Source organism: Rhinoraja longicauda, chromosome 11 (assembly GCF_053455715.1).
Source record: "Rhinoraja longicauda isolate Sanriku21f chromosome 11, sRhiLon1.1, whole genome shotgun sequence".
Taxonomy (NCBI): domain Eukaryota; kingdom Metazoa; phylum Chordata; class Chondrichthyes; order Rajiformes; family Arhynchobatidae; genus Rhinoraja; species Rhinoraja longicauda.
This window is the reverse complement of record NC_135963.1, coordinates 41,125,613-41,144,733: the sequence shown is the minus strand read 5'-3', so window position 1 is coordinate 41,144,733 and position 19,121 is coordinate 41,125,613. Positions and strand designations below refer to the sequence as shown.

The following is a 19,121-nucleotide window of genomic DNA, read 5'->3' as shown; positions in this document are numbered from 1 at the left end:
ACTCAAACACATTTCACATCGTATATGTTGATTATTTTAACATTGTCTTTTTACCTTACTAATGTAATTTTTATCTTATTTATCCTTGGAATATTACTGCTGAGGTGACCCGTTGTCTTGTCAAATACATTTCATTGTATCGTTGACCCTGTGCCAACCTACGTATGACAAATAAAATTATTATTATTATTATTATGTTTTAATGTGGCTGCTGTGGCCATTTTGATATCTGCAATGGCTACAGATAAAGCACAAAGCTGCTTGATAAGGTAGTTTGGGAAAAGTAATGTACTTTTCCATCGTTTACACTGGGTTACTGCATGCTCATCATAACTCAATGTTCTCAATGCTATCCTAAAACATCCCTCTTCATTTTGAAAACTATAGACCAAATATTCCCACAAATTGCTTGGGATGTTGCATGTTTTTAAGGTGGCTTCAAGACATCTTTGAATTGTTTCCTCTATCCACCTGGTATAGGAGTTATAGGTACAATATAGGAATTTGGAATAGAGTCCCTGCTTCAACAGCCTTGTACTGGGCATACCAATAATGTATACTATCCGCCTGAGCAAACAAAGTAAAATTTGAGCCTCATTGCTGGGAATGGTGGCCTGGAAAACACCAATGTTGGTTTGCTTACCCAGTTAGTGATTTAAGGATTTTGCAGTGACAGCATTGATAGCACCTCACAAATGTTTTATGCCTGCTGCAGATAGTCTATGTGTCAAAAGCACACAGGAAGGTAGGAATCACTGCTGCACAACAGATTATGAGCTTTGTGCCTGGTTTCACACTTTGCACTTTAACTCTCAGCTTCATATAACCAAGGCTGTACTGGAACATATATCCAGAGATCCACCTTATAACAACTCACACTAATTCTAATATTTACTTTTCAATATTATATAATTACTGTACTTTCACTGCAAATGTACATTTATTTTGCATATTTATAATACTCACTGTAGAATTGATCTTCAATAATATGCATTTGGGTTTGAAATAGCTACTTTTCATATCATCCATACAAAATGGCTGCACAAATGCTTGCCATTTTATCTGAATATGCACTCAGATCATTGCATCAGATTACAAATAAGAGAAATTCTGCTGACAATTTCTCCTTTAGGACTTCTAAATAGTTCAGCCCCAATGAGGAATTATCCCATGTATACAATGTTTTAAGTATAGCATTTACTAAAATAATAGTCCAAAAAAGAAATAAATGCTGCAAAACTGACATCAACAGACATCTTTTGATTAGATTAAAACCATCTGCTTTATTTCTAAATGTATATCAAAATATTCCTATGATATTCATATTTATCTTTATGTGACTCCAACATTCAGCGCTAGATCTTTGAATTGAATTCAAACAAAGAAATAACAATGCAGTGTCAGAAATTGATTATTTCTCCCAGTGAACCTTGAGGTGTGAATGGACTTCATGGGGGAAGGGAATGAAGGTAGATGAAAAGAAAACAAATTATAAAGAGCCTCCAGGCTGGAGACGTCTATACATGCTGAAAGCTAATCAAAATTCCTGGATCTTGTATCACAAATCGTTCCAATGTTTTTGAAGCTGGTACTATACTTTTTATTGTAAGCATTGTTGTTGGACAGTAAAAACATCTAAAATGTAAATACCAAATCATGTCCTTCAAACCAGTGCACACAATTATCAAGGTTCTTTTCCAACCATTATCTATAATTGTAGAAAATTGCTCATTGGAGAAAAGGTGAGATCTCATTTCATTTCTGAATTCAGACAGTGGACATTTTTAGATCAGCTACAGAAATATAACATATCTTCAGGCCATTCTAACAAAGCCAGATTGAAATGTTGAATTATTTATAAATGAAGGACGCACACTGTGCAAAAAGATATGTGACATACTATAAAATGTTTATTTTACAAATAATATAAATTGTTCTGTGCTGACAGTTTGAGGAGTCCTTAGTTTCAAGAGAAAAAAAAAGGAAATACACAGCACATTTTTTCAAAATTGAAATAGGAAAGACATGCTTTATTTTAAAATGTTTTTCAAACAACACCCAAAAACCCACGTTTCCATTCATACATAGTTGCACCCACTCATATCATTTTCTGTTTCAATTTTAAATGTTTATTTTATTCCTTTATTTCATAATCAAGAAATAAACAACTTGTATTTAATATGTTGTAGCCTTTTGGTCTTTAATCATTTTCATTCCATTAAACATCAAAACCTTATGTTATTGCGAAACAGAATTTCTGCACCTTTGCATAAATACAAAACCTTTCGATTTCCAATCCATGTGGATCTCAAGTGGTCTCCTCGGCAACATTTCCATCCCCACAGATTCAATCTAAATTTGCCTGTAGTTTCTTTCTGCTCATCTAGTCATCATCACAGCACCCACTGAAATAAACCTCTCGTCAAAAGTGATTTCTACCTTAGGCTGGTCAAACAAGAAAGGTGGAATATCAATACAACAATAACTCTGTTAAATCTCATAATCCCAAATGTTCAATCATATGGTTTGGTCACAGCAAAAGAGCACATTCAGGGTCACTATATTTTTCAGTGAAGTTCAAAGATTGTATGATATTCTCTCATTCCATACGTTTATATATTTTATTACTATATGCAAAATGTAATTTTAATTACATGTATTGATCTTTCATCATAATTTAATTTAATTACTATGTAAAGAATAATATTGGAAGATTTCACAAAATATTTATCTGCTCTCATATAATCCCAAACAGTTCTTGCCATCTTATAGAGAATTAATTATTTTTGGGCAAACATAAAGTTAATTTCTTAATATATGAATCACAACAATGAGGAATTCTCTGCCTCAGAAGGCAGTGGAGGCCAATTCTCTAAATGCATTCAAGAGAGAGCTAGATAGAGCGGAGTCAGGGGGTATGGGGAGAAGGCAGGAACGGGGTACTGATTGAGAATGATCAGCCATGATCACATTGAATGGCGGTGCTGGCTCGAAGGGCCGAATGGCCTCCTCCTGCACCTATTGCCTATTGTCTATAATAAGCAGTGCAATGACTGCAGCCTTCTTTGAATCGTGGAAACCAGGAAAACTGCTTTTAATCCACAAACAACGGCAAATTGAATAATAATGGCATTAACAGTTACTATACCAGTGCATTATTGAAGGGTTAATCAGCCAAAGATCCAACTCCAGATGACAATGAAATTACAGCCACAGTGTAGTACAAGCTCTCACTGATTTTGCAAAATCTATATACGAAAATTCTCGTTTGTTTGTTTGTTCCTGAACTACAGCCAAAACGGTACACGATAGCGCGACAATTTTAGGCCCACCTTACTCACCGTGATCCCTTTGGTGCTAATGGAAGAAGTTTCATTGAAATCGGTGTTATATTTTTTAAGTTATTCACATTTTAAAGTTTAAATCTATCTGCTAGGGAAGGAGGGAGGTGGGGGAGCGAGGGAGGGGGGTTGAGGGGGATGGAGTGGGGGGGAGGGGAGGGAAGTGTGTTGTGTGCTGAAAGACAGACAGCAATAGAACTCCACCTTGCTAACAATGCTGGACTGGCTAAAATCAAGAATTTAAATAGTCAAATTCACTGAGGTTAATGTTATCCATGCACAAGAAGTTAGCATGTTCATCATATTACCATGTTTTAAAAAAATCTCTTTAATCAATTTAAAGTAACAGAAAATGTCAAAACGAGCAGTAAATTAAAGTGACACACAGAGAAATTTTATCCACACCAATGTGTTTCATTTTTTGAAATGTGAATCTTCAGTGCTTCAACTTGGAATCAAACAGCCAATACCAAATAATACCCGACAAAACAACTGAAAATGGTGGAAAATTGAAATAAGACAGAGAAATCTGACAGCACTCAGCAGACAGCAGGTCCTGAGAAGGAATGGGCGACGTTTCGGGTCGAGACCATCAGTCTGAAGAAGGGTCCCGACCCGAACTGTCGCCCATTCCTTCTCTCCTGAGATGCTGCCTGACATGCTGAGTTACTCCAGCATTTTGTGAATAAATACCTTCGATTTGTACCAGCATCTGCAGTTATTTTCTTACACAAGGTACTGATCAACTAGATGGTCTTCAAATTTGATAATTTCAGGTAACCACCCACTGAATCTGTCCATCATCCCCATACACCTCCCATTGGATCACCCCCCTCCCACCGTCCCCAAGCCCCCCCTTCCACCCACCCCATCAACTCCCTCACCCCCCCACCGTCAACCCCCACACCAACCCCCCAACCCCAGCCCATGTTTGTATCTTCCACTCCAGCTCCCTTATGTGGTTCCATACTCCACCTTCCTTTCCTATCTCCTGCAGGCCTTTGTTTTGCCTCCACCTGTCACTTCCCAGCCTCTGTCGCTCCATCCACCTTTCTCTACCCCCAGCTGACTCCATCTACCAATCAATCTCCCCTCACCCGGATTCATCTATCGCTTGCCTGCTCTTGTCCCATCCCTCCCCTTTATCTCTTTATACTTTCTCCCCATTTCCCTCCATTGATCCCGCTCATTCAAATTTCTCCAGCAGATTGGAGAATTACTATAGTGCTATGGGCAATTACTATAGTAATTACTATAGTGCTATGGGACCTTAAAGTCAACGTTCAATCTAAGCAACAAAGATGATGGTGAAGAATTTAAAGTGTTCTTTTGCAAAATACAATTTATGCTTGAGCCTTATAAGAGTCATCTGACACCCAAATATCTGGATTGCATTGACAACGTTCTTTCACACATTGTTTTTATTTTTCTTTATAGCAGCCACTGGTGAACTTTGTTTAAAAACTTAACAGAACATCATAGAGAGCACAACCAGAATACTTTGACTGAGATTGTCCTTGTATAGACAGTGGCAGCAATACTGCTATGGCTCATGATCATAGATTCACTATTCAAATATCACAACGGTGCATTTAAATGCCACCATGTACTGTTCCAGAGACACGGAGGTCCACTCCAACAGGATGACTATATAAAAACTAGGCAAACCACTCACCAATCACAAATGGCAAGCTCATATTCACCGTGACTCCAAAGTCCTCTGTGTGACAGAAAATATCTGACCAGCTGGCAGTTAGAGGCTGAAAGGTTACAGGAGGTCCATGGCAGCTGACGTTACAATCGGATCAGCTATTCAAATAATGGCAGAGCAGCTTTAAGGGCCCACGTGGCCCACTCATGCACTTCTCTACCTCTACCACCAATGGGGACAAGGGCAGCAGGTCCATGGGAACCCTACCACTAACATTCTTTCTGACAAGATGCTAGGAAACATATCTCCATTTCTTCATCATCATTAGGATTAAATCATAGGTCGTAAGATCATAAGTGATAGGAGTAGAATTAGGTCATTAGCCCCATCATGTCTACTCCGCCACTCAATCATGGCTGATCTATCTCTCCCTTCTAACCCCATTCCCCTGCCTTCTCCCCATACCTTCTGACCTCCGTACTAATCAACGGGTGGAAAATCCTGGAATATCCTTCTTAACAACATTGTGGGAGTATCTTCACTAGAAGAATGAATGAATGAATTAATACGTTTATTGGCCAAGTATGCATATACAAGGAATGTGCCTTGGTGCTCCGCTCACAAATGACAACACAAACATACAGTTAACAATTAAGAATAAAGCATAACCACATCAAAACAATAAGGATACAACATTATGGTCTAAACATGTTGGTGAAAATAAACCAGAGCAAAAAAGAGACTACAAACTTTGGTTATTGAGTAGAACTATCACTCGTGGAAAAAAGCTGTTTTTATGTCTGGCTGTGGCTGCTTTGAAAGTCCGGAGTCGCCTTCCAGAGGGAAGTGCTTCAAAGATTTTGTGGCCAGGGTGAGAGGGGTCAGAGATGATCTTGCCCGCTCGCTTCCTGGCCCTTGCAGTGTACAGTTCGTCAACGCGGGGAAGGTTGCAGCCAACAACCTTCTCAGCTGTGCAAACGATCCGTTGCAGCCTCCGGATGTCATGCTTGGTGGCTGAGCCAAACCAGACCAAGTCAATTAAGTTTATTTGTCATATAAACATACATGATGTGCAGGGAAATGAAAGTGGCAATGCCTGCGGATTGTGCAAAAAAAATTACAATTACAACATATAAATTAAAATTAATACAGAAAATAAAATTTAGTCCCTGGAGTTATAATAGTTAACAGTCCTGATGGCCTGTGGGAAGAAACTCCGTCTCATCCTCTCCGTTTTCACAGCATGACAGCGGAGGCGTTTGCCTGACCGTAGCAGCTGGAACAGTCCGTTGCTAGGGTGGTAGGGGTCCCTCATAATCTTGCTTGCTCTCGATCTGCACCTCCTGATGTATAGGTCCTGCAGGGGGGCGAATGTAGTTCCCATGGTGCGTTCTGCCGAACGCACTACTCTCTGCAGGGCCTTCCTGTCCTGGGCAGAGCTGTTCCCAAACCAGACTGTGATGTTGCCGGACAGGATGCTCTCTACAGCCCCAGAGTAGAAGCATTGAAGGATCCTCAGAGACACTCTAAATTTCCTCAGCTGTCTGAGGTGGTAAAGGCGCTGCTTTGCCTTACCCACCAGTGCAGCAATGTGTGTCGTCCATGTCAGATCCTCTTTGATGTGGACTCCCACGTATTTAAAGCTGCTCACCCTATCCACAGTAGACCCATTTATTTCCAGTGGTGTGTACGTTCTTGGATGTTGAGCCATGATGGAGAAGGTGAGGACGGACTCAATGATAGCAGAATAGAATTGGACCATCATTGCCTGTGGCAGATTGCTTCAGTTGCCGCAGGAAGTACATCCTCTGTTGGGCCTTTTTGACTGTGGAGCCGATGGTGGCCTCCCATTTAAGGTCCCTGGAGATGATGGTTCCGAGGAACTTAAATGACTCCACAGATGTGACTATGGTGTTGTTGATGGTGAGTGGGGGGAGGGGAGGACGATCTCTTCAAAAGTTCCACTATCTTGAGAGCATTGAGCTCCAGGTTGTTGCGATGGCACCAGGATGCCAGCTGTGTCACTTCCCCTCTGTAGGCAGATTCCTCCCCATCCTGGATCAGTCCAATCAGGGTAATGTCATCCACAAACTTGAGGAGCTTGACAGAGGAGTCTGTGGAGGTGCAGTCGTTGGTGTAGAGAGAGTAAAGGAGAGGGGAGAGTGCGCAGCCTTGCGGAGCTCCTATGCTGAGGGTCTGCGGGTACGAGATGTGCTTTCCCAACCTCACATGCTGCTTCCTGTCCGTCAGGAAGTTGATGATCCACTGACAGAGGGGTTCAGGCACAGTCAGCTGGGAGAGTTTGTAGTGTAGTAGCTCTGGCACAATGGTGTTAAACGCAGAGCTAAAGTCCACAAACAGAATCCTAGCATAGGTCTAGGTGCTGGAGGATGAAGTGCAGGCCTAGATTGACTGCGTCGTCCACCGATCTATTGGCTCTATATGCAAACTGCAGGGGGTCCAGCAGGGGGTTTGTGATGTTTTTCAGGTGGGGCAGCACGTCTTTCAAAGGTCTTCATGACTACAGAGGTAAATGCGACAGTCCTGTAGTCATTAATACCAGTGATCCTTGTCTTTTTGGGTACAGTGACAATAGTGCAGACCTTGAAGCAGGCAGAGACAGTGCAGGTTTGCAGGGACTGGTTGAAAATGTCTGTGTAGATCAGTGCCAGTTGTTCGGCTCAGAGCTTGAGGGTGGAGTGGGAAACATTGTCCGGTCCTGGAGATTTCCGGCTTTTCTGTTTTCTGAATAGCCTCTCCACCTCCGCAATTTCTATTGTTAAACTGGAGTCATTCTGTGAGGATGTGCAAATTGGTGATTGCAGAGGGGTGGGGGTGGGGGAAGGGCCAGTCTTGGCAAACTCCAGCCAGTCTCTGAGTAGGGGTGAATTGCTGCTTGGGGAGGAGTGGGTGGGGACAGATCCAGTCTTTGCAAACTGGAGTCAGTTTCCTCTTGTACCTGGTGATTTCTTGCAAGCCCTTCCAAACTGAAGAAACACAGTGCATTAAGACAACTGCTCTCCACTACCTCCTCAAGGCCAATACTTGTTGGTCTTACCCCTGCCCCCCTAAAAAATAAATGGAAAAAAAATGGTCCAGAACATTTTGGGGAATCAACCAATTTTTTTAAGGACGTAGGCATAACTATGGTGAACGCAGCTATTATTAAGGGAATAGCACTTTCAAAAACATCATCTCTTATGAGCCATTCAAATAGATACGTTTCATGAATAATTTATACGCATGCTTTCATCTGCACCAAACCAGCATCTAATTGAAGGGGAAAGATGCCTTGGGGAATACCTGCACATTTGGCATTCAAATGTCACTATCAGCAGGGTTTCTTTTGAACACACAATCTACCAACCCCTTCAGGGGCCATAAATAATTTCCACAAATTACAGCGCACTCTGCAAAAGCATACATATACATGGGGGTAAATCTTTTCATTTCAGGAGAAAATGAAACTTTTTTTTTTCAAAAACAGCAACCACGCCCATGGGCCACACGAGTGGCAAGGGTGGGGGGAAATTTTATGTAATTGGTGTATTGAATGTATATTGAATGTATGTATAGCCTCTGAGAATGTCAGATGAAGATTTTGGAAGGAACATGTTTTGTATATATTTATTTCTTGAATAAAGTATTTTTTGATTTTAAAAAACTGCAATTAAGATTACATTCTCCTATCAAGACTTTTGGATATTATTATTAAACGTACTCCGTTGCACCAGTATTTAACATCTCAAAAACAGGTTACATATCCCATAGCAGACATCTTGAAAACCTGCAAAGAAGATATGATTTCTATATTACTTTCAACCTTAAATTAAAGACGTACCAGAGGAAAGTTATAGACTGATACCATTCCATTAAAAAGTCAGATAATATTATTTAGTGCAAAGCTAAAACCTAGAAAGATTACTGCAATTGTAATTACGTGTAATTGAATCCCACCAAAGAAATCAACTTTGCAATTTGCACATCTAACATAAATCAAACTTCTGATATATTACAGTCCAAGAAGATCAATGAAGTGCTGTAACTTTCACACAGGTTAGTCATAGAAGTAGCTAGGTTTCCTCTCTCTAATTGTCAAGCTCCCAGAGGTACTAGATGTAGAAAAAACATTACAAGCATAAATCTGATGCAAATTGTCAACATTTCATCAGATTTTCTTCAGGGAAACAGTCAACATTTCAGGTCCGCGAACTTCGTTGATTGTTTCTCTTTTATTCATGCTATCTCACCCCCTGAGTTTTCCCAAAATTTTGTGTTTTTGTTTCAGATTTCCAGTATCTGCAATTTCTTTAACGATTAACAACTCAGCGGGACAGGCAACATCTCTGAAGAGAAGAAATGGGCGACGTTTCGGGTCGAGACACTTCTTCAGACTGAAGACCCGAAACGTCACCCATTCCTTCTCTCCAGAGATGCTGCCTGAGTTACTCCAGCATTTTGTGTCTACCTTCGATTTAAACCAGCATCTGCAGGTCTTTCCTGAACAATGAACCTGGTACTGTTGAATCAGATTAAGATGAATAATGGAAGCCTGAATATTTGGGTCTAGGTAGAATCTCTGCAGATTACATTCTCACCATGCATTCTCAATAGCAAGTGCAACTAAAGTCAGTAAATGATTTTCATATATCAAAGTAAAACTAAAGGTGATTTGATTCCTCGGACCTGGAGTTGACTAAAACGCTAATGCAATAAGTCATGTCATTCATCAAATATTGATATGATGCAGACTAATTCATTGCATAATAAATATCGTTCATACCATTGAAATTCTCTTTTTGTTGCTGCCATTGGAATTCAAGTTTAATGCAGAGTATGTAAAACTTGTTTTGCTTTGTCCACTCATAGTGTGAGGAATAGTCAATATAGAATTATAGTTTGGATGTACTACTCGTGGTAAGTAGTTAGGGCCAAGGACAATTTGAAATCATCACATTAGAATCACATTTTCACAAGTTCAAAGCGGGTTAAAGTGTGTTGTTTTTTCATTGTGCTATTTATATGCTCTTTAACTATTTGTAGAAATTTACGATAACGATATTTCAATTACATCAAATAGCTTACTTGCATCCAGCCGGAAGTATGAAGCCACAGTACATCATGATTCTATCAACGGTATGTCAAAAGTGGAATGCCAAGGAGTGCAGCACTCGATGGATGGTATTTATAGCTCTTTGATTACATTCTTAACCACTTTAGAACAAGTAGGTGACCTTCCAATGCCATGTTTGCAACAGAACAGTAAACATCCAGTGGCACAGAAAATATAAAAGAACAAAGATCATGTTTATATAATATGTGTACGTTTGCAGGATTTTCCACACACTTGATAATTTTAATAGATAACTTTGAAGTTATTCACAAATATGCAGGCAAATAAGGTATTAATTTGTGTTCTGGGATTCAAACAACAAAACAGATCATTGAGCTGGTGATTTATTTTGAGGACTGAATCGGGAGAATACAATGCCATGTGATCTTTGGCATTCATCTGAGAAAATTTGGTTTCCGACCTCACAGATTGAACAGGAAGTGTAGGAAAATAACTGCAGATGCTGGTACAAATCGAAGGTATCGCAAAGTGCTGGAGCAACTCAGTAGGTCAGCCAGCATCTTGGAGAGAAGGAATGGGTGACGTTTTGGGTCGAGACCCTTCTTCAGACGGATTGAACAACACTACTAACGATAGCTTTCCTTTGGTTTGCCAATAAAGCTGACACCCTAAATTACATTCAAATCCTGATTTAATGCTTAATGCTACTGTTTAATGCTTTTATTGTCCCATATTGGGTTCTCAGTCTGAATGTCGCACAATAGCATTCTCAACAGATTGCGAGTTCAAATGTCACCTCAGTACCTGAACATAATTTAGGACATCTGATTTAGTGGAGTGATAGGGAAAGCTCAGACTTTCCTCAGCAAAATGCAAGTATTGCACCAAAGGCAATTGTTGCATTGAAATTCATAAAGTTATCCATAAAATGTTTGTATTCAATGGAATGCATGCTAATTATAAAACTCCAAATGCACTCTTGACATTGGAGAAATACACTGTCACCCCAATATTTTAATTGTTCTCTCTCGAGGCCAAATGAATATTCCAGTTATTTTAAAGATGCCTTTGACGGCAAATGAAAGTAACAATGAATTGCTAACAACTTGGAACTCAAAGTTCCTTAATACTGTTACTCTCAGATCCTTTATGAAGCACGTATGCAAGAAAGCATACTCCCTTGCCATAAGATTATCATTCATATTTGCTGTTTGTCATTTTGAATATTGTTCCTAATCTTCTCTCAACTGATTTTATTCAGAACAATATAATTTCCTAGCGGGACAGGCAGCATCTCTGGAGAGAAGATATGGGTGATGTTTCGGATCGAGATCAGTCTGAAGGGTCTTGACCCAAAACATCACCCATTCCTTCTCTCCAGAGATGCTGCCTGTCCCGCTGAGTTACTCCACCTTTTTGTGTCAATCTTCGGTTTAAACCAGCATCTGCAGTTCCTTCCTACACATCATAGTTTCCTTGTTCAATTTCACATTGTTGTTCATGTTTCCAGCATTGAATTATCTTGATCTTTCGATGAGAAGCAATGTTCCAACTTAATGTGACAGGCTCCGTTGACATGTTTACCCCCTCATGCTCCAAGCTCACTGGTTTTTAGATAAATTGTTCATTCAAGTTGCTGCTGCCACATCATGAAACTCCCCAGAAGGAAATGAAATGCAGGATGGCTCAGCTGATTGTCCCAAGCTTGATTAAGATTTTTCCCAGTCTAGTATCAAGATCAGGCAGGGTATTCCTTTCCTATTAGCTTCAAATCAAACTAAGCTTCTCCTCACTCCGATGAGAGTTCTGCAACATTCTCTCTCGCTGCACGCCCTCTGTGATTTCTCCTGCTCTCCAGTTATCAACTCGATATCACCCATCCCAGAGCCAATTATGGACCACGTTTCCTTGATTATCGTTGCTTTCTGCAAATCTTCCATTCATTTTTCCTAAGTACCCCTATATCACTCATTCCCTTTTCCATTACTCTCAGTCTGAAGAAGGGTCTCGACCCGAAACATCACCTATTCTTTTTATTCCAGAGATGCTGCCTGATCTGCTGAGTTACTCCAGCTTTCTGTGTCTGTCTTCAGTTTAAACCAGCATCTGCAGTTTCTCCCTACACATAAAATATTTTAGTTATCTTTTTGGTAGCATGGAGGCAATCAGATTCTTACTGGGAGTAACCTGTCTATATGTGCATTGGCAATCTCTGGCATTACAAATATAAAAGACAGATTTATTCGGGCATCTGCCAACTCATAAAAACTGAAAATATTGTAAATACTGAAAATGTTGCAAATCAGAGTGAATTTATGGAAAGAGAATCAGAGATAATGTTTCAGGTCGAAGACCCTTTATCAAAGTTCTGTTTCTTTTCCAACAAAAGGTGCATTTTCTTTTTTTATTTTAGATTTCCAGAATCTGCAGTTTTAGAAAATAATAATTTTATCCAACTCACATGATTGACTTGTACTGCTGAGAGTAAGTTGATGATAATTTTGCTAAGAATTTCACTGCTGTAACATAATGGCCGAGAATGTTTTACTTCATTTGCAAGCATCCCCATCACACTTGTTTCAAATTTGGAGTTTGTTAAACAAAGGATTCATCCCAAAATCCCATGAGATTCTAGGCAACATGGCAAACTCAATTTTGGAGCGGAGGACCCGTCTTGACTAAAGAGAGGCAGATTGGAAGATAAGGGAATAAGTGCCAAAACTCCTTTGCCTATCTTCCCAAAGGTAAAACCGGTAAGTGCCAATATTTTCAGGAACAATGCTGGTAAGCTTTGAGAGTGTGCTTCATAATTTTTTTTCATTCTCTTTTCTTGATTGATTGAAAGATACAGCATAGAACCAAGTCCTTCAGCCCATGGTAACCATCTTAGTAACCATCGATCACGCACACACTTGTTCTCTGTTATCCCCCTTTCGCATTCAGTCCTTACATACTAGGGGCAATTTATAGAGGTCAATTAACTAACAAACCCACACACCTTTGGGATGTGGGAGGAAACTAGAGCATCCAGAGGAAACCCACACAGGGGGTTTGTTAGTTACCTAGTTAGTTTGTTAGTGACCCTAGTCACAGGGAGAACGTGCAAACTCCACACAGACAATCAATTGCATTTATTACCTTCTTTCATCTGGTTTAATCATGCCTTTTATCATTTAATCTCTTCTGTTCTCCACCCAAAATTATTCTCTGTGGTTTTTGTGTAGTTCTTTGACACTAAAATGTTACCTCTCTTCCTCTCCTCAGATGCAGGCTGACTGCTGAATATTTCTTTTTTTATTTAAAAAGCAAAGAAACCCATAGAAGTATACTGGTTAGGAAATTGAGAATAAATAATTTAGACTTAAAGGAAAAAATTGGGGACAATGAGACTAACTAGATTACTCTATAAAGAGATGGCAAAATTTGGTGAACAATGCCCTCCCCATGTTCAATTCTATGAATACCAACCAATGATTATTGAAACATGTTAAATATTTGTACATCTGCAGATACAAATTAAACCATATTAAACTATTGGAACTGCCATTATAACATTTAAGGGAACCTTAATTCATCAATACCTTCTTACAACACAGATGTAATTTACTGTACACATATTATCTGACCTATAGATTATTTCAAACGTCTATGTCTTATTTTTGTTTTTCAGTTTCCTTTTCTAATAGCTGAAAACAGATGCAGACAAACTTGTGTGATACGAGTGTTCTGGTATAATTTAAGATGATATTAACCTACAACCTAGCCATGTCACACGTGCAAAGATTCCTGCAATCTAAGCTAAAGGTTTAAAGTAATGGTTTAAAATTAGATTATTTGGAACTAAGAAAACATGTTGGGGTGAGCTACACAAAGTGTAATTAACTTATAAAATATTGATCAGGAAAGGTTCTTAAGAAAAGAATGAATGATTCTGCAGGGCACTTAAGACATATTTCTGGGAAGAGATCAAAGAGCTCAGACTTTTCAGCTTTGACCAGAGTGGAATAAAGAGCTGATTAGTGCAGTGACGCACAGAAGCAGTCCAGCAAAAGTGTTTTGTGTTGACTGCATGGTCAAAGGTGGGTTCAATCATCTGATATTATCTTGTGAAAATGCATTTCTTTCTTTCCTCTTCATGAATGCTAATGTTTCTACAATTTTAGAGCAAAATTCTGTCATTTCATGTTTTGACTATTACTAAGTTCTTCCTTTTACAGTGAAAGATTTTTTTTTTTGCTAAAATATGTTTTATGTAAAACAGGAATGATATAGACACTTGATCATTTAAAAAAAATAGACATCCCACCACAACTCAAGGGGAAAAAAAACAGCTCTCCAGAAGGTCCAAAAGACAGCTGGTGAAGGAATGAACACACAATGGATATAGAGTACTGGAGGTGCATCCATTCACTGATATCAATGACAAATGTGCAGTCATGACTGTTATAACTTAAGAGTCACAAATGAAGAATACCTTGTTAAGGATAGAGCACTAATCAACATCCATAGAAAAAGTATTTTGTAGAATTCATCCATAAGGATTCTGTCCTTGACCTTATCCCACAATAAGCACACCGAAGTAGAGTGTAAGCAAGTCTTCTTCAATCTGAGAATTGCCACTGTAGCAGCCAGCAGAAACATTGGGCCAGGTCACCCTAGATCCAGTCTGCTGTCCTTGTTCACTGCCTATGATCTCCACTACTTTGGACTTATAAAGTCATAAAGCATGGAAGTAGACCATCGGCCCAACCTTTCATGCCAATCAAGATGCCCATCTATGCAAGTTCATTTGCCTACATTTGACCCATATCTCTCTAACCCTTTCCTAGCCGTCCCTGTCCAAATGCATTTTAAGTTTTATTATACCTGCCTCAACCATTTCCTCTAGCCACTCGTTCCATACACATATCACCTTGTGTGTGAAAAGTTGCTCCTCGGGTTCCTAATCACCTCAAATCTTTTGTTCTTCATTCTCCAACCAATGGGAAATACACTCTGTGCAATCTCCCATGCTCCACTAATAAAATCCCAGCTTGCCCAACTTCTCCCTTTAATTCAGTCCCTCAAGTCCTGGCAACATCCTCATGTATCGTTTCTGCATTATTTTCCACTCAATGGCATCTTTACTATAACTGACTGATCTAAACTAAACATTATACTCCAAGAGTATGGTTTTACTTCACAAAATGCAACACCCCACACTAAATTCCATGTAACATTTCTTGCCCTTCTTCACTGTCCATGATTCTGCCTATTTTTGTGCCATCTGCACACTTACTAACAATGCCTTGTACATTCACATCCAAATAATTGACATGGATGATGAATTATGGGCCCAGGCACACCATGACTCAAGGGCCTCCAGTCCAAAAAAACCCTTCCATTATCACCCTCTGCATTGTATCATCAAGCCAATTATCTAGCTCTCCCTGAATGTCATAGAAACATAGAAAATAGGTGTAGGAGTAGGCCATTCGGCCCTTCGAGCCTGCACCGCCATTCATTATGATCATGGCTGTTCATCCAACTCAGTATCCCGTACCTGCCTTCTCTCCATACCCCCTGATCCCTTTAGCCACAAGGGCCACATCTAACTCCCTCTTAAATATAGCCAATGAACTGGCCTCAACTACCTTCTGTGGCAGAGAATTCCACAGTTTCACCACTCTCTGTGTGAAAAAAAACGTTCTCATCTCGGTCCTAAAAGACTTCCTCCTTATCCTTAAACTGTGACCCCTTGTTCTGGTCTTCCCCAACATCGGGAACAATCTTCCTGCATCTAGCCTGTCCAACCCCTTAAGAATTTTCTAAGTTTCTATAAGATCCCCCCTCAATCTTCTAAATTCCAGCGAGTACAAACCGTCTATCCAGTCTTTCTTCATATGAAAGTCCTGCCATCCCAGGAATCAATCAGGTGAACCTTCTCTGTACTCCCTCTATGGCAAGAATGTATTTCCTCAGATTAGGAGACCAAAACTGTACGCAATACTCCAGGTGTGGTCTCACCAATGCCCTGTACAATTGCAGCAGATTGTCAGATTGTTGAACAAAGGCCGGAGAGGAAAACAAAAGTGTGAGATAAGGATAAGTGAACCCAGAGAAAGGAATATAGGTGGATATTAATCATTTTGCAACCTCTCCAAAATATTTAGCATTTGCTGCTTCTCTAGAGTTTAAAATCTTTCTTCTTAACTACTAATTTGATATCAAGTGCATTTTTGACATTCTGGTTATTTCCTTCAGCTACAAAACATAAATATATAGTGTAAAAAGACAATTCTCTCATAATTGATTTATTGGGCACCCCATTCAAAGCCAACATTTGCATTATCTACATCAACGTCCTTCTTACCAACCACAGAAATTTGTTTGCTATGAATTTATTTCTACCTGATGGAATAATTGTGCGTGAACATATTAATACAGTACAAATCACAATTATTTTGTTATGAATAGAAAAAAACTTAAATTATGTAAGATAAATTCTGTTCAACTCTGACACATTCCTCATCCCTATTTGATGTGTTCACTCAATTCCATATTTTTTGATGGAATGGCATCACCATCACACATCTATCTATCTATATATATATGTATAAAACTATGTAGTCAATAGTAATGAAATCCATCGTTGCTCATTGTTAAAATTATATGAAAATCATTACCTTCTAAAGACGGTGCTTGGTCTTGGGCTGCATACAGCATCTCTTTGAAAGCCTGCAAAGTGAAACTAAAATAAATTATCTGCTATAAATGTAAACAAACATTATTGAAAATCTAACTCCAATAAATGTTACAATATATATCATACCAATGACATCTAAACTAGGACAGTTTAACATCTTTTAAATTTCTCTGAAGTGAATTATGGCTGGAAATTCTTAATTAAACCCACTTTTAAAATTCAAATTTTATCCAAATCTTAGTCTATAATGTACAGGCAGAAAAAGGCCAAATTGCATACACTCATTACTTAGCCAGCAGGCGATGCCATTTGCATCATTATTACTGTGCTTCAACATCACATGAAGAGCATTGGCCTCAAATACTGGAAAAGGTTTTCACCCTGGGATGGTCTGTCTTTGTCTGAGCCTACTGATAGGTTCAAAGGTATTTTATTGTCACGTGTACCAATGAAGGTACAATGACATTCGATTTAGGAAGTCTGGCAGTGGAAATTTTGTGCTACAATTATATTCCTTGTTAATATATTATCCCCACATCTGGTCCCTTCCTCACTCATAATGTATCACCAGTCTCTGCTGACATCCCCCATTCCTGCGCAGATCTTTCCTTATCCAATGGCCTGCTATGCCAGCTCTTGCATCTAACACCACAACTCCCACTTGAATTTCCCCCTATAAGCCCTCTAATGAACTCACAACTCAGTTATTTCCCCAATCATTCTCTGCCCTCCCCCCCCACAATCTGCTTCAGTCTAGGTTTAAGCTCAGGCATGACCGCGCTTTTGCGGTTGCAGCTCCTAGACTGTGGAACAGCATCCCTCTCCCCATCAGAACTGCCCCCTCCATCGACTCCTTTAAGTCCAGGCTGAAAACCTATTTCTACTCCCTAGCGTTTGAGGCCCTCTGAGGGGGCGCTGTGAACCGTTTATGTGTGTGCTGTTATGTTTGTGTGCCATTATATTTTCGTTCTTAGTACCTGAACTGATGTACAGCACTTTGGTCAACGTGGGTTGTTTTAAATGTGCTATACAAATAAAATTGACTTGATTACCAACAACATCTTGGCCCTTCCTAGCTGAAAATCTATTTTTATCTCATCAGAGTTGATCTCATCCTCCCACTTCCACAATCTGCATCATTCTTGCCACCTTAAATGGTAGGTGATTATGAGTATGAAATGGCAAGAGTAGGTTTTATACGTGAAAACACTGGTCAGTATGTGGGGTAGAATAGGGCCATCTCAAGAGCTTCCAACAATATAGCAGATGTCTTTATTCCTCTTGCCTTTCTATGTAACTAAATGTCAGAAATGTCCATATTTCATTGCTAATCTATAGTGACATTGCTGATCTCAACTAACTGGTAAAAATGATGTAAGCAATGATCAAAAATCAACCAGAGTTCAAACTGCTATTCTATGTCCTCCATAGGAAAGTACATTTAGGTCACTGGGTATGGGTGACAATGCATGCGCGTGTCATTTTCTGTGGTCTAAGAACCTGCTGACATTGCCAAGTCTGCATGTGATGTTGGTAGCAGCCCATAAAACCACGTACATCAAGATTCATAGCCTTTTGAATTTAATGGAAAGAAATACAAAATATTGTCTAAATCAGGAATGTGATAACATCATTTTGAAAGCAAGGGAATATGATATCAATGCTTTGGTGTATATAATCATAATCAAATGAATGATGTTCATCAAAAGCATGCAAGAATGAAACAATATTTCATGGTTTAATGGAACAACTCCTGACAAGTGTCATTACATATCTCTCAAAAAAAAGTTTATTAATATATTTTCTCAAAACTTCAGCAAAATAACGGAACAAGGATTTGTTGAAAACATCAGTTTCATTATGCTTTGCACTGTCATGGAGTTTTTGACTTAGAAGGGATTTTTGATGAGGCCCTACACCAAGGCACTGTCCTGATGTATGCATATGTTCATTGACACCTTAGGATAGAGGAACAAACTTGATGACAGAATAGGCAGATAGTAAATAATAACGTAGCTTTGCAGTACCTACAAACAAAGTAAGTTTGCAAAATATCCATTAAGTCTATTGAGTTAATTTTTGAACTTTCAGGTGAATAAATTCAATCTTTATCAGAATGAGAATTTCATTTGGAGATGGCTTCAAGAATGAACATACTGCCTTCTATATAACTTCATTTTCATCCACATCATTTCCTTTGAGATCCTATCATCACAGAAGTCAGTCTCCAAACAATTAAATTTACTCCACGTGATACAGAAAAATGGCGGAGACCAAAGGCCAGGGACGAGGCCACATTACTGCTGTAGTATTGAAGACAATAGCTCCTGAACTAGCTGCACCTCTGGTCAAGCTCTTCCAGAACAGTTA

General features: G+C 39.3%; 1 protein-coding gene across 2 annotated transcripts in view; it reads right to left on the bottom strand.

Annotated features, from left to right (window-relative positions):
- LOC144597825 (solute carrier family 53 member 1-like) overlaps window positions 1-19,121 on the bottom strand; it is a 188,157-nt gene that overhangs the window by 142,686 nt on the left and 26,350 nt on the right. For both annotated transcript variants that reach the window (XM_078407455.1, XM_078407456.1), the window contains exon 2: window positions 16,732-16,783. In XM_078407455.1, coding sequence (XP_078263581.1) covers window positions 16,732-16,783 — 52 coding nt within the window. The remainder of the gene's footprint in view (window positions 1-16,731; window positions 16,784-19,121) is intronic.